This window comes from Amphiura filiformis, chromosome 19, assembly GCF_039555335.1.
Source record: "Amphiura filiformis chromosome 19, Afil_fr2py, whole genome shotgun sequence".
NCBI lineage: Eukaryota > Metazoa > Echinodermata > Ophiuroidea > Amphilepidida > Amphiuridae > Amphiura > Amphiura filiformis.
Genome location: NC_092646.1, coordinates 26,255,106 through 26,271,999, shown reverse-complemented (window position 1 = coordinate 26,271,999; position 16,894 = coordinate 26,255,106). Strand labels below are relative to the sequence as shown.

At 36.5% G+C, this 16,894-nt stretch overlaps 1 protein-coding gene across 1 annotated transcript in view; it reads right to left on the bottom strand.

Moving 5' to 3' along the window:
- Positions 1-16,894, bottom strand: part of LOC140140470 (uncharacterized) — a 235,312-nt gene that overhangs the window by 60,458 nt on the left and 157,960 nt on the right. The window contains exons 55-58 of the mRNA XM_072162230.1: positions 12,188-12,326; positions 10,035-10,505; positions 8,186-8,212; positions 5,415-5,600 (exon numbers count right to left, since the gene is read on the bottom strand). Of these exons, the coding sequence (XP_072018331.1) occupies positions 5,415-5,600; positions 8,186-8,212; positions 10,035-10,505; positions 12,188-12,326 (823 nt within the window). The remainder of the gene's footprint in view (positions 1-5,414; positions 5,601-8,185; positions 8,213-10,034; positions 10,506-12,187; positions 12,327-16,894) is intronic.

The following is a 16,894-nucleotide window of genomic DNA, read 5'->3' as shown; positions in this document are numbered from 1 at the left end:
TTCTTAAAATGTTTTTTCAAAACCTTTTAATAACATTTAAATGTCGGGTTATATAAAGGTCATGAAAACGTTTTTAAAACGTTATTGAAAATATTTTGGGCAAACATTTTTCGCAAATATTTTTCAACCCCAAAATAACATTCTGTTTAGAATGTTTTGTATCAAGTTTTCAAGAATGTTTTTGGAATGTTATTAAAACGTTTTTATACCCTTTATATAACCCGACATTTAAACGTTTTCTGTAAAACATTTTTGTTTGCTGAGCAGTAGATTATCAAAAATGTTTTTAAGGTTATGAAAATGTTTTATACTCTTAATATACCCTTTATATAACCCGACATTTAAACGTTTTCTGACAACCTTTTATAACCTTTTGCGAATGATGTCGAAAACGTTTTGTGTTTGCTGGGTATTTTGTCTGTGTCCGCAAAAATTTGATAAAAACGGTAATAGTAGGCCTAACACTATAAGACAAAGGCCTAACGCTCATTAAATCGGTGTTGTTGTCGAACTAATTCCCATAAAGCTCGTATTAAAAAGAGCAAGTAATAAAAAAGTTAAAATGCTAAAAATGATGTAGGCCGAAAAATTGTGTAATCTTGTCCTAGACACTCAACGATAAACCCCTATCAAGTATGAATAAAAGACTGTTCATTTCAATTTATAAACGTTGAGGAAGTTGTGCATTTTGTCAGCACCGATATAATAAAAATTAAAATAACTAACCTGGCAGATTTCAGGATTAACCAACATTTATTTTCTCATGCCGCTCGCCCAGGCCTGCATATTATCCCGTCAAGAAACTCAACCCTAGGCCTACCCTTTTCAACATGTAAATATAATTCCATAGCGATAAATAGTGAACGTTGCATTGAAGATGAGGATACTTGGATGATACAGATATTAAGCACATGTTAAATGGGGGTATGGGGATGTCCCAGTTTGTTTTACAAGGGCAATTATTATTTGACCCAAACTTTTTGGTGGGTGGGTTCATCATGACCCGAGACAGAACAAGTTTGTATTGGTTAATGGGTCAAGGTCATCCAGGGGTCATCTGAGGTCAAATTAGTAAAAACTATCATATGGGCATGAAACTTGATAGGGTAGATTCAATATTTAGAGCCAAATTTGTGGAGGGTAATTTCGGGGTCACCAAAGGTCAAATTAGTAAAACTGTCACATCACATTGGCATGATACTTGGTGGGTACAGTCAATATTTAGAGCCAAAATTTTGGAAGGTCATTTTGGGGTCACCAGAGGTCATCTGAGGTCAAATTATTAAAACTGACATATGGGCATGACAATTGGTTAGTACAGTCAACATTTAGAGCCAAATTTTTTGAAGGTCATTTGGGGTCACCAGAGGTCATCTGAGGTCAAATCAGTTAAAACTGTCATATGGGCATGAAACTTGGTTAATACAGTCAACATTTAGAGCCAAATTTTTTGAAGGTCATTTCGGGGTCAACAGAGGTCATCTGAGGTCAAATTAGGTTAAACTGTCATATGGGCATGAAACTTGGTTAATACAGTCAACATTTAGAGCCACATTTTTTGAAGGTCATTTCGGGGTCAACAGAGGTCATCTGAGGTCAATTAGGTTAAACTGTCATATGGGCATGAAACTTGGTTAATACAGTCAACATTTAGAGCCAAATTTTTTGAAGGTCATTTTGGGGTCACCAGAGGTCATATTAGTTAAAACTGTCATATGGACATGAAACTTGGTTAGTACAGTCAACATTTAGAGCCAATTCTTTTAAGGTCATTTCGGGTCACCAGAGGTCATTTAAGGTCAAATTAGTTTAAACTATTATATGGACATGAAACTTGGTAAGTACAGTTTACATTTGAGCCAAATTTTTTGAAGATCATTTGGGGTCACCAGAGATCATCTGAGGTCAAATTAGTTAAAACTGTCATATGGGCATGAAACATGGTTAGTACAGTCAACATTTAGAGCCAAATTTTTTGAAGGTCATTTTGGGGTCACCAGAGGTCATATTAGTAAAAACTGTCATATGGGCATGAAACTTGGTGGATACAGTCACCATTTAGAGCCATATTTTGGTAAGGTCATTTGGGGGTCACCAGGGGTCATCTGAGGTCAAATTAGTAAAATGTTGTATTGGCAAGAAACCTCTGTCGAGATTTGATCCCCAAGTCAGGTAAACTTAAAAAATTGGTTTGATTTACACTTATTGATTTCACGTTCAAGTCATTAACTGTTTACAAGTTAATATTATATTTGACTATTTTTGGATCCCAAAAGTTTGGTTATGGACCCCTAATTTTTGGATTTAAGATAAGAGGGTCCATTTGGAGTTTGGACTCCTTACTTTTTTCTACCCTAATTATGGTCATTTCAAAATATTATTTTATCTGTTTAGTGTTTTGTATTGCATAAATTTCCAAATTGTATGTAGCAGTTTTCTATAATTGCACAAACAGAAAAAGCTTTTATATATAGACAAGAACAGTGAATGACAGAGAGTAGGTAAATGATATTGGACAGTACGACACACTTGTGTAGTATGAGAAGAGCTTTTGCGATAATTGAGACCCGAGTCATACTGTTTTTCTATTGGCTAGCCTTCAAGTGTTAAATTGGGTCGAAATTTCAGTATGTGTAAATATTTTTTTTTTCCTTCCTTCCGTCCCAATTTTTTCAGAGCATGTTACCGGAAACATCATTTTATTTTTATTTAGCCTTATTTATATTATGGCGTAGTACGTTTTGTGCATTGCCGTCCACAGGATTTTGCCCAAACCTGTATAATAAACACATCAAGGAAATTGGTACTTGACTTGATGAATGACTCATCGTGTTGAGCGAATTGATGATGATGATAGCGATTACGTAACGCTATGACACAAGTTTTGTACATTGAAACGCCTACAATGTTGTATCGGTAAATAATAATTAATTTAAATGATGTTATGCACGCCTATGCTATATTCCATGTTTTTGTTTACACCACGCCAAAGAAAGCGTCACATGCGCCCGTCAGTGAGTGAGGATTGCAAAACCCGCGCTTTGGTAGCCCAATTGGGCGACTTTTGAAGATTTTCCCATGACTTTTGACAATTTCCTGTCCCATAGAAACCAATGGTTAAGAAAAAAAAATTGGGCGATTTTTCAACATTGGCTCCCGCGACTTCCGATCATTTCATGTCCCATAGAAACCAATGGTAAAGAGAAAAATTGGGCGACTTTTTCGATTATTTGACCCAATAATTGGCTGAAATCTTTTGGCAACCCGGGCCGTCACTTCCCTTCAAAGTATCCACTGCAGACAGGCGTGTAATTAATTCGGTCAAATCGGTCTCATTCATCAACAAACATTATACATTCAACTTCTATTCAACAACTATTTCACCAGGCCAAGTGTCCATGCTCCTATGTTTTCCTTCAACCTTTACAAACCTCTACCGTCTACCTCATTTTAACTCTCTAACCTCTCACTTTCCCTTCTTACAAACATTTAACTAATTACCCCCACCCATCGACTCGCCAAATCCCCACAAGGTTCTGAACAGAAACAAAACATACATCACCCAACCTAAACCAATCAATCACAAACACCATCAATGATCACCCAAACACATGTACCATTCAGTACCAAAACAAACCACCAAAGCAGAGAACCGCGAAGCCCGAGAACCGCTCTAGTTTGATATGATTTCATTTCGCATTAAACAAGAAAATACACAAATATACATATTATAATAAATTCATTTTACCTTGACAGTCACGGGGGTCGTTTAGAATGTTCAAATGAGTCCAATAGGGCCAAAACTTACTAAGTGTGAACAAGATAATGCAACTGATTTTCTTACACATAAAAATACGGCCAATTCAGAAAGAAAATCTTGTTTATCGTGTAGGGCCTACTATACACAATTACTTTTTGCAGGCTGCTGAACTATGTTTTTTACTGACATAGGCCTATGCATTTTAAATCATAACATGTTTCCATGTTGAAAGTTGACTGGACACAGTATAGACAATGAAGACGATTTATTTGTACTATGATATCATTTAATATAACTATTATATACCTCATACCTCCTAATCAAGAACATAAGAAAATATTGATAAGGCCATAAATATACGCACTTGTGCATAGGGAGACAAACATGATAAAGTTAATCTGTTCTTTTCATTCTCGATCATTAACCTTTGGGACATTTCACATGTATCCTGTTTGTCTCAATGCCTTCTCGGTCCTATTGTGAAACCGTAGTATACAAATACAACATGTTTCATTTCGGGGAAGTAGTTAAAACTACTGGTCCCTCGGTGTTGGATGATTTGACTACTTCCGACGCCAGCGCGGAGGGAAGTAGTCAAATCATCCAACACCGAGGACCAGTAGTTTTAACTACTTCCCCGAAATGAAACATGTTGTATTTGTTTTACTATACCTCATAAATATTTTCACTATCACGGTAAAATCGTAAACAAAAGTCAAAACACACACCAGTCAACGTGGCGGCCGGCATGGTAAATAAGCTTAATTTTTTGCTTACCTGATTTTATTGCAGGATTTCTGTTAAATTAATATTTAAATTTTGACATAGGGCCTACATTATTCTAATTTTCTTTTTTAATTTTCCATAAATAACATTTTGTTTTATAAAACGTCAAATTCGCGTGTTATTATCCCTCGATAATCTCGGCAAAATAACTGCAGCAGACGCCATTTTCACGATAAACGCATCTGCAGAATCCCCGTTGTCTAGCATAACGCTACGTCTGAAGGAACGGTGACGCTGCTGGGTCGAGACACCGTGTGGTAGTAGGGTGCGGAAGTTTTACTACTTCCTTCAGCGTGCGCGTAATTGCACAGGCGCGGGGAAGTAGTCAAAATACCGTACTCGGACGCTGGCGTTATTAACCAATAAGATGTCTGGATTACCTAATAAATATTTATGAGGTATAGTAAAACAATCTGCCGGTCATCATAGATATTGCACAATATTGAATCCCAGCACATCAATATCAAAGCTACGCCTTTTTTGAAAATACTGGTTACCACAGACTTAAAATGTGTGTACTATAGTAATACATATAAAAACAACTTATAAATACAAGAGTGTAGCCAAGGAGTGCCCCAAAATCTCTAAAACAATATGTTTGCCTGCCTTGTGGCCCTTAACCCCCTGAGCACTACCTGCCGATCTAACATTGCCTCTGATTACATGATATCTTTACTTTAATCACCAATCAGAATGGAGATTTGTAAGTAATTCACCCCAATTGTTTTGCATGGTGAAATTATTCTAACAATGTTGCTGATTGGTCCAATTGATAATGAAAACTTCTTTTTGGCTAATCGGCAAGTAGTTCTCATGGGGTTACACAGATATGGTTGAGAGCCCTGCTTTAAGGCAGCACAGAACTTACCAAGATCAACTTGAATCCAAGGGTCATCAATGTCGCCAGGGAGAGGCAACCATCCACTGTAATTAGCATGTAATCTAGCATGGTGCGCTGAAGCGTAATTATCATCATCACTAACACTGGAAGCAGTGAAAGCCTGAGTTTTGATGTCTTCTTTATCCGATAGTCCCAACCTGTCTCGGCAGTTCACTGAATGGTAATACAAAGCACAAAATATTGTAATTGTCCCATTGTCCCCATATATTCCACCTACTGATAATAGTAAACTGAGCTCAAAAAGAAACTTATAATTTTTCACAAGGTCATATCTTAAAATCCTGTCTATCAAATTCTACCAAAATTACACACAGGTTTACTTCAATACTCTACTCTTAACACATGTCAGTAACCACACAGTTATCCAACTGACACAACAGCAAAATGCACTGACATGGAACAGCTTCCTGGAACACATTCACAGCCCAGCCCTGTTTCATGAAAAAAGTATATGAAAAGCAGAAAGCAGCACCGTTTTATCATCTGTGCAAGGATCTTGTGTGCATTCTCACAGATTTTTTGTGCTGGGTGCCAAATGTTGGGCTGTGAAAGTGGAGGAAGTCCAGGAAGCTGTCCCATGACAGTGCATTTTGCTGTTGTGTCAGTTGGACAACTGCTTGGTTACTGACATGTGTTTTGAGTAGAGTATTAAAGTAATCCTGTGTGTAATTTTGGTTCATTTTGATTGACAGTATTTTAAGATATGACCTTGTGATTCACGCATTGTAAAAAAATATAACTTTCTTTTTGAGCTCGATCAGTTTAGTAACAAGGCGGCGAGGCTATATGTGACCAGCTCCAACAAAACCCGGAACAAGTTGCCAGGCATGTTTTTGAGCTATAGGCCTCTACAGATGACATTCCCATTAAAAAAAATCTAATTTTGGAGTTCTTAATTTCATGGTATTTGACCTTGGGACTGAGTGAACTTTCAATATTAAATAGAGGTTTATTTAATCAATAATTGACAGTTGAACTATGATAATCCCTATTCAATCTTGATACTTATGTATTCTGTCACTTAAAACTGATAAAACGCAACAATATTTTCTCCCATTGTTTCTTGATTTAAAAATCGTTCTTTCACTCTTTTCAACTCTAAAAGGTCACATGGTAGGAATATGAGTCAGGTAAGCGCAAATGTGAAATATTGTGATCACGCCCACAATTTGCGTCACATGATGAGCCACAAACATGCGTCTATGTCCAACGCAATCAAGTCGCATTCGGTATGTTGTTAACTCCAGCAAACGTGTGTTCACAAAACAAAGATTTGCAGTCAAAATACCACTTAGATGATTAAAATTATTTGGAAGCAGACATTTTGGATTCATACATGCAAAAAGATGCAAATTCAGACCATGCTACAGATACAGGTTGAAATCTACACCCCCTGTATGGGATGCATAATTTCTTTCTGCAACCTTGGTGTTATATTTGATTCAAACTTAACATGGTCTAACCATATCAACTATGTTTCTAAAAATATTTCTAAAAGATGTGGTGTCATAAATCGTATTAAGTAAGCTTAAGTATTATCTTCCACAGTCAACTCTAACCATGCTGGCAAATGCTCTCGCATTACCCCATTTTGATTATTGCAGCCCTGTATGGTCAAATTGTTCTGGAGAACTTGCAAACTCTCTCCAAATCCTCCAGAACAGACTTTTTTGTCAGCTGACATTAGAACACCAACAGATGAAATGATGGATAAGTTAAATTGGATTAAGCTTGACAAAAGGTGGTACAATCATTTGTTAGTTATTGTTTTAAAATGTATTTAAGATCAAGCACCTTCCTACTTATCATCTAACCTTACATTTACACATACACATTCTGTACATAATGTTGCAACCAGAGGCCAAATTTCTAATATGCTTTATCTACCAAAATGGAACTCAAACTCTGGTAAACATACTTTTAATGTTAGAGCTGTTAAAATATGGAATGATCTTCCATCTAACATTCGTAGTAACTATAATACAATGAGTCTCTCCATGCTTAAGAATGCTACATTGTGCACCTCAACCAAGATAATTTAATTCATCAGCATAAGTTCATAATGTACTCATAATTATTTCAACTATGTATATTTTTCCTCATGTACTCAGTATGAATATACTATTTAAGTTGTATTTTAATTTGTAAATATACGGCTCTTGCAGGGCCCCCAGGAAGATCAGTGTTTTCATTGATGGGATTACCCTGCTTAAAGAAAGTATAAATAAATAACCATAATGGGCCACAATACGATAAAACATAGTACATACATATGTAAGTATGAGGTTAGATGTAACACAAGTTTATTACCACTATTATTTACTTAATAAAATAAAAAGAAATTTACTAGAATTTAAATTAGAATTCTACAACGATTTACTTGGGGTTTTGAACCCACAATCTATGGATCCATAGTCCAATGCCTACACCACTGTGCTCTGAGTCGTTGTACCAGAAAGGTGTTTGTTCATCATATTTATTGATTACTGGATAAAGTGCATACACACATATATTAGTACTAATAAATACGTATAATTATAATCTCCTCACCCTAACCCTAATCCTAAGCCCTAACCGTAACCATTACCCTATGACCCTAAGACTCTAACCCTAACAATAATGAACCTTGCCTTGGACTATGCGATTACTGATATATTGCTGCCCATTATGGTTGCAGAAAGAAATTTCTGTAGAGGGTGTATGAATTTCAAATGGAATAGCCCAATATTTTGACTTACGTGCCTGAACATCTTTGTCATCCTCACCTAAAAAAAGAAGAAAAACAAATGATACAAATATGATTTAAGTTGCATATTGAAGTATTAATTATTCTACAGCATTTTATGAATGGATTTATTTGAAATCTTTTAGTGTTGACTCATCAGGTCAAGCCAATGGTTTTTTTTTTAATTTCAGTTTCGATCAAAGCTATTTTCAAGGTACTATTGCTGTTTTGCCTAATGAAACATAGCTAAATCCTAATCCTTTAGATAGTTCTAAGTGTCAATGAAAGTAAAATTGTATTGTTTTGTGATTTGAGGGGAAATGGGTCACATTCTTACATTTTAGTCACAAAATTCTTGGCACAAGTCTAAGCATTAAAAATTTGGAGTATAAGTTATGAGCTTGCTCATAAATTTAATATTTTGTGTTAATTTTGATAATTGGTTATATAAGACATTAGAAAATGTGTTTTCCAAAAATCACAGTGGCCAACTTACTAATATCTTCTCTTTCTCTTTGCATCTTTGTTCTGTAGGCGATGAGAGCAGGCCAGAGAAAAAAGTCACAGAGGCCAAAATATTTTCCCCAACTCGGTTCAGGCTTATCAAAATAATTATTGTCCGAATGTTTTCAATTTTCTGTTCTGCTTTAATTGCATTATCCTTTTTTGTTTCATGTATTTGTAGGGGATCAAACATGTGATAATCAGTACAATTGTCATTATTCACATAAGTGATCATTATTCATGTAATTGAATTTAGAGGGGGAGCGTGGCGCAATGGTTAGGGTACTTGCCTTTAGTGCATGAGGTCCCGGTTCGATTCAGCGGTGGCGATTTGCTGGGATATTGACTTGGAAAAAAAAGTCTGAAATTAATTGGCAACTTCTGTAGATTAAATTCAGACTTCCGCTCTCCCTATGGTTCATTTAGAATTGGGTAAATGAGTCATGAAAGTACTCCGTCCTTCGGAGGGGACGTTAAGCCGTCGGTCCCGTGTGCAGAGATTCATACCTGTACATGTATCTCGCAGCCAGTTTCGAAAAGAGAAGGGTGTCAACCCCTGACTGTTCCCAACCCGTCCCGGTGTTCAAATGGACCCCAATGGAAATAAGCTTCAATAGAGGCTTTCTTGGGTTATCCAGGGTTGTCAAAACCCGAACAAATCAAATCAAAATCATGAAAATTTTTTGGCCTTGATAATTCAACACTTCACTTCAAAATTCCCTTCCTTTTGATTTGGCTAGCCATTATCAAGTGCTCTGGCAAAAAAGGACCCATTCTTATATATTACATAGACTAAGGACAGGGAAAATGTGTGATGCACAAAAAAACCCGAAATGTGCGCATTTTGATATAATATTGGATGGCTGAGCATGATACCATAACATATCGGATGAGTCATAAAAATATCGGACGAGCCAACGGCGAGTTCGATATTTGTATGACGAATCCGATATGTTATGGTATCATGCGAAATAAGCCATCTAATATTATCATTATTAGGTTTTCTTAACTCCTAATAACCCTGAAAACATAATAATGGTTATAATCGCTCATTTTAGGTCCGACCGCAAATTTTAAGATTTTCCCAAAATAACATTTTCACTAGAATCAAAGGATCTATAATGATCTGCAACACAATCCATGTTAAATAAAGTATAGGCAGCTGCAAAAATTTGCAAGAAAATATAGAAAAAAAGCAACATTTTTTAAAATATTGCAAATTCAAACTTTTGGGGAGAAAAATCACACATTTTGGAAAAAATGTGCAAATTGCGCAAATCATACATTTTCAAAAACTGGCGCATGCATTTTGCTCTCAGAAATCGCGCATTTTCCCTGTGCTTAACTTAGACACTTACATTTCAGTGTTCCCTTCACAGGAAAACTGCATTTATTCAACTTGCTGTCAAACCGAACCGTATCACCCAACTCTAACTCGTTAAAATTCTCGATCAAATTATTGTTCATCCAAACGCATTCGTCATCATCTTCTCCATTCTCGGTGAAATTGAGTGGATTACGTATGAATGTGACACCAATAAAATCCCCGCTGCGGACAGGAATCCAGGGCTTTATGGCAATCTTGTATGCTTTATCTGGTTTTGTTGCCCTCACGTATGTGCAACTGATGAGCCGATAGGTGTAAGGATCTTTTGGAGACGCATGTTGCCAGACGCAGATTTTGAAGGGTTCCATACGTGCAGGCATGTAGTGCCACTCCTTGATATACCCATTACAAAGGATCGGATTACCACTATTGACGATGGACCAGTTGTCTGTGGTAGTACCGGGAAGTTTCTCAACAGGGTAGCCAATCTCAGTTTGATTAACTAAAAAATTAAAGGAAAAGCACTATAGATGACATAGGGTCCACAACTTATAAGTTACCCCCTAAATACTTTTTAAAATAAATCGAAAAATATTTGATGAAATGCAAACGTGTAAAAATATATAAGTAGCCTTATTTGTTTTACACATATGGACCAAACTATAGCACAACACGTCATTGCGTTCAGTCACAGTGGTTCATTATGTAAAAAAAGTGGCATCTGAGTCCATAGGAATCGGATCTCAAACAATACAGTAGGCCAAGCCTATTCATGTGTTTGTTAAAGAAAACCTGACTGCTATGGACTCAGGTGCAACTTTAAAATTGCCTCTTTTCTTACACAATTAACCATTGTGACTGAACGCAATGACGTGTGACGCTATAAATTGGTCCACAGGGATAAAACAAATAGGGCTATACATATCTTTTTACATTTTTATATTTTGTAAAATATTTTTTGATATATTTTAAAAAGTATTAGGGGGAACTTGTGGACTGTATATATCAATAGTGAGCAGACGTCACAAGGCATTCAATGTGAAGTCACTTGGTTATTTCTGTAATCCCAATCAATAGCATAGCTAGAAGTTTTTCAGGCGGGGAGAAGAGGGGTATTTTACTTTCCTGCTTGTTTTAGAAATAATTTCAATTTTATCATACTAGTATCATTTATAGCAGGAATTCCAATTGAATGAACAACTTTCAACAGTTGTACTCGATCCAATCATGATCGTATATCACATATTTTGTTTGTTTGTTTGTTTTATTTCTTCTTTAACCTGGGACACTCAATCAGTTGAAAACACAATTAATCATCTGTTCTTCCTTGAGGCCCATATGTCAAACTACAACACGAATGCACGGCCTTGGATACAATACTAACCAATCACAAATACGTTGGCTTGGTTGGATTCACTTCTACGTTACTCATGCACGCTGGCATACATAGCGCAGTGTTCGAGGGGGGGGGATCACCAAATTTTGCGCAAAATTGCAGCAAAATATGGAAATTTTTGGGGTTTTTACTTTTGGGTTTTTACTGGGGGGCAACAGGAAGGGCAAAAGTTCGACTGGGGGCATTTGCCCCCTCATGCCCCCTGTGGCACCATTGCACAAGGACTAGGAGCATCATATTATGTACTGAAGAAGTACATTGGGCAGTAATTACTAACTACTCCGGATTCCACCAGAAAAATACAATACACTATGATCAGCTCGTAATCGGCGGGATTTGTCTATCACTACACCGAAAAGATAAAGAACAAGGAAAAGAATGTCATCCCAACAAATCATGCGAACAATTTTACTGTCAGCCTGTGAGTTAAAAGGGCATTTCGTGATCCACAGCCTCATCCCCCCACTTTTCTCAAAAAAAGTTGAGATTTTTATATCACTGGAACATTCTGGCTACATAATGTTTATGTACAAAATATTTCTTGCAGATTAATTCGTTTAGCAAAGATATCGTGAAATTAGAATTTGTTCTGGTGCACCAGAACGAAATTACAACGTATTGTCTATGGAGCAGTTTAATACACATAATCATGCATAACTCAGTAAACGCATAAAATCGGAATCAACTGAAATTTTGGGAATATGCTTTTTCCTGGATATGTACTGAAACATGTCATAAAAAGAGGATGCTAGGATCACGAAATGCTCCTTTAAGTGAGAGGAATTTACCTGGACACCCTAAGACTTCCATTCTCATGGCAGCCTGATTATGGCTTGATGTAGGGTTGACTCTGACATATCGTGCTTTTACTGCCTCATTTTGGAATAAGTTGGTAACTGGTGTATCTGTGTCATTGTTGCCATGAAACTGTACAATTTATAACATTAATTGGTTATCGGATTAATTCATTTGGTTTAAATTTCAATATGACCCTAATTTTCTGACATGTTGTGATTGTTGTATACATGTAAGTTAAGTTAGTTCTCAATTATATACAATTACTGCTACAATTAATGCGGTTGACAGAAGATGAAACTGCATGACAATGAAAATCAACCTGAAATAGAGAATACCCGACTGAATAAGTTTGCAAAAGTTTTGTCAAACTTTCAAAAACTTTTATTTTAAACAATGGGAGAATAGCACTGAGATGAGTCATTCTGTTATGCAGACATGTAAATGACCAATTGTACAACTACACTGAAATATGGATCAAAACATCTCTGGGAATTCTTGACTATTCATTCTTGCATTTGAAATGGATCTACGAGGGTCATTCAAAAAGTTCTACCTCCACCCTCATATGTGACCATCCAGCACAACTGAGCCCGGATGTCACCAGTGCCACTATTGAGTTATGCTCCATTTAACTTTACAATAAACAATAGGAATTCAAGGATTTATTAACTGTTTTATTGATTTTTCACTACTTAAATGTCAAGTACTATAGACATGATATAAACTCCTCAAAAAAAGTTTGGAAACTTACCAAAACGGCTTTATAGCAGAAAAATTGGAAATCTATTTCCATATTATTTCATATCAATACAAGCGTTGTTCTTTCCTGTCAAAAATGACACCAAATTTGTGACCATAACTTATTTTATTGTTGAGTAACTGTCTTTGAAAGACAAGGAGGTCTCAAACAAAATGTGCCAAATCTGTCATTGTCTGCGCCATTTGCATCAGTAAACATGAATAAGGAATACCACACTGTTTCATTAAAAGCGGTTTTTTGTACTGTCAGTCTCACGTGCCGGTCTTCTGCAGTCGTTGTTTTTCTTGGATGGCCACTTCTGGGTCTGTCTTTGACATCTCCGGTCTGACGAAACTTGACTTATAGCTTGGAGATCATACTGCAGGAAAATCCAAATGTTGCCGTGATTCTGAGGTATGCCAGCCTCAAGCTGAGCGAGCCTTATCCAGGTCTGGTAATCGAACCATGTTTGCTTAGAAATTTCTTGCAAATGACCACTATGAAGAAGTGACCAGCAAGATAGGTTGACTTGCGTTGATCTGTTTGAAGTAGTAGTAGAACTGCTAATCCCATCCTAGCACTTTTCATTCAACATGATGTACTGCAAACAACTTTTCATTCATTCTTTTATTCATGCATTAAACCACTCGTTCATTCATTCAGAGCAATAAGATGAGCGCAGATAATGGTCAGTTTCGCACATTTTCTTTGAGACCTCTCTGTCTTTCAAAGCAAGTTACTCAGCCGTGGAATAAGCTATCATCACAAATGAGGTATCATTGTTGACAGAAAAGAACAATGTTTTCGCTGGTATGAAACAATATGGAGATAGATTTCAAAATTTTCTGATATACAACCGTTTTTGAAAGTTTCCAAACTTTTTTTGAGGAGTTTATATTGGTTGAATATCTCAAAAATGATGATTGGTGACTTCAGGGCTCAGTTGTGCTGGATGGTCACATATCTAAACTTCTGCATAGAGTAGCCCTTTTATATTTGCCATGATTATAAACTAGGGTCTTATCTAGCTTGTGAGAAAAAGTTGTGTTTTTCATTTGTTGTAGGCAAAGTAAAAATGAAATCAGAATTTGCTGTTGCGGAAATGGAAAAAATTTGTACATTACATAAGACATAAGTAGACAAAATTGAAGTGACCATTTAGTCATTCCAGTCGGCTAAAAGTGAAGCTGGCATAAAGAAAAATATTGAAAATTGTGTAAATGACAAAAAGAACCTGGTTCATTTCAACATAAACTGGTGATTTTTAGCAAAGAAAAGATGAGCAGAAAAGAACTGCAATCAAATTTAAAGTTTTTCTTAAAAATGCCAAAAGACATTTATGCAGAAATTGTGTGTATTAGGAAAAAAGGGCTAACTGGAAGCATTTTAAACCTGCTATAGAAATATCACTTGGTAATTGGACACCAAGAAACTAATTTGAAAATAGCAAGTAACAAAAAGTGGCTTGGAGTCTTTTATTTTAAAATTTCAGCTGTGAGACAGAACTTAGATGGTCTCTAAGCAGATTCTTATGTTCTGAAGGACCATCTGAAGTAACTGTAAAAATTTGGATGCTTGTATTTTTTAAGTTAAATGCATTTTTATTACTGGTCATCTTGCTATATGGTTACACATTTGTGACCCCTCGGCACAACTTAGCCCTGAAGTCGCCAATCATCATTTTTGAGATATTCAACCAAAATGGTCTGCTTGAAATTAGCTTTAAAATGATGTATATCATGTCTATAGTACTTGACATTTAAGTAGTGAAAATCAATAAAACAGTCAATAAATCCTTTGTTTCCTATTGTTTATTGTAAAGTTCGATGGAGCATATCTCAATAGTGGCACTGGCGACATCCGGGCTCAGTTGTGCCGAGGGGTTACATTTGATGTTGTTTTAGTTAGCATAATCATAATACTTGCATGTCAAGCTAATCTTGTGGGAGGGATACACATATTTTCATGTAAATTTTTTCCCATTCTTTACTGTTTCCGGTGTATCAAATCTTATTTTGGTTCTGCGGCCCGGGGGGGCCACTGTAGTGGTGAAGGGGGGTATCAGGCGCGTCCGTGGACTCTCAAAAAGCACCCTAAACAAGTATTTCTGAGACTGAAATTTGCACCCCTAAACAAGTATAAGTAGCACGATTTTCTACCCTAAACAAGTAGATGTCTTTCACCCAACCTTAAACAAGTAATTTATGCAATTATTACCCCTAAACAAGTAAACACACAGAAACAGGTACTTTTAACCCTAAATAAGAAGTTGCTGCCTTCAGGAGCTTTTTGTCGATGTGCCGGCGGCTCTGCATAGCCAGAGTCTGGTTCAAGAAACATGTTAAAGCTTACCTCACAGGTCATGCAGTATGTCCAATATTCTCAAGATTTTTGTGCCAATAATTTCCCCTTTTTGGATCACAGGTCCAACCCTTTGGATTGAAATATTAGAATTAATTTTTTTGGGATTGGGATGTACTCAATTCTCCACATTTCCAAGAGAATGATTTTGAACTGCAAGTCCAACGCAAATGACGACCAAGGCGATTGATTGTAAACCATATTATGAAGTTGGAAGACAAACACGGCCAGTGGCCAGTCTCGCTTGGTCCATTTCCTAATTTCGTCTCCATTTAAAACATCCTAGAGCATTAATTATCATGCTGGATTTACTGGTAAATCCAACCAATCCTGAAACTCATTGATTTATATTAAAGGAAAGCCAGCAAATAGTTCCAAATTATTCAATCGGCGTGTTTGTAAATACCCTGGTAAAATGTAACACATGTCAAAAGTTCGTTCACACAGCTTGTTTACAAAGTTTGTGGTTGCATTGGGCAGGAAGCTTATCAAGACTATCATGAATATTGATGAGTTTAAAGAGGTTCAGCCAATTGGAAAGTCTCTTATAGTTTTCCTCATATTGACTCCACAGTTAAGAAAAAGGCATAACGCATGCTGATTGGTTGTATGTTCTGGCCAGGTTGTGACCTTGTCCGGGGACCTCGTGTTTAGTATGCTAGCTGGGCCAGTAGGGATCTGTCATCGCGGACAGCTGAAGGCTGGCTTTTGGGGTGTATAGTATTGAAGTAGGGAGAAAAGAGCGCAGATTTTTCTTTCACTTTTCAAGAATGAAGGAGAAAGCACAAAATCCCAAACTTGGCAAAACTACCCTAAGTACGTAAGAGCTCCAAAAACATACCCTTTTACACCAATTTTACATGAATTTGATACCTTATTCACGTTACGCACGTAACGTGCCCCAATCTGAAAAAAATACCCTTTTACGTGAATTTACGGACGCCTGATACCCCCCTTCAGCACTACAGTGGCCCCCCGGGTTCTGCGGTCACCAAAAATATCTGAAAAAGGTATCAATATACATTTGCCCCATTTGTAGGTAACATTCAAATGTATAATCATGCTAAGTTTGAAGAAGCTACCTTTTACAGAACCAAAGTTATAAGAGTGGAGGTAGAACATATTGAAAGACCCTCTTATATATCTAATCACATTAATTTAAGCTGTCCAGTCCTATTATAGTTGAAATCCATACACCCCCTATGGGAGACATGACCTTAATCTTCCACACAGGGAGTGTGAATTTCAAATGGGGCTATCAACTGGAATAGCCCACCACTGCCTGGGCACATTGCTCCTTATATAGCAGACAATATAGCCACTGCATTGGTGTAACATCACTGAAAATACACTGAAATAGGCTCTAAAAACAATTTTGGTGTTTTTTTCTCTTGTTTTGGTTAAATTTTTGCTATATTTTCAGTGTCAAATTTTCATATAGTGAGTACAGTACAGCTGACAATGTGCATTGAGGAGTACCCCTGCTGAACATTGAAATGGAGCAACGGAGGTTTTTTGTGACTTAATGTCACAAAACACAAAAAAAAACTTAAAAGTTTTAATAATTGTCTCTCAAAAACATGTAATAAAAATTTTT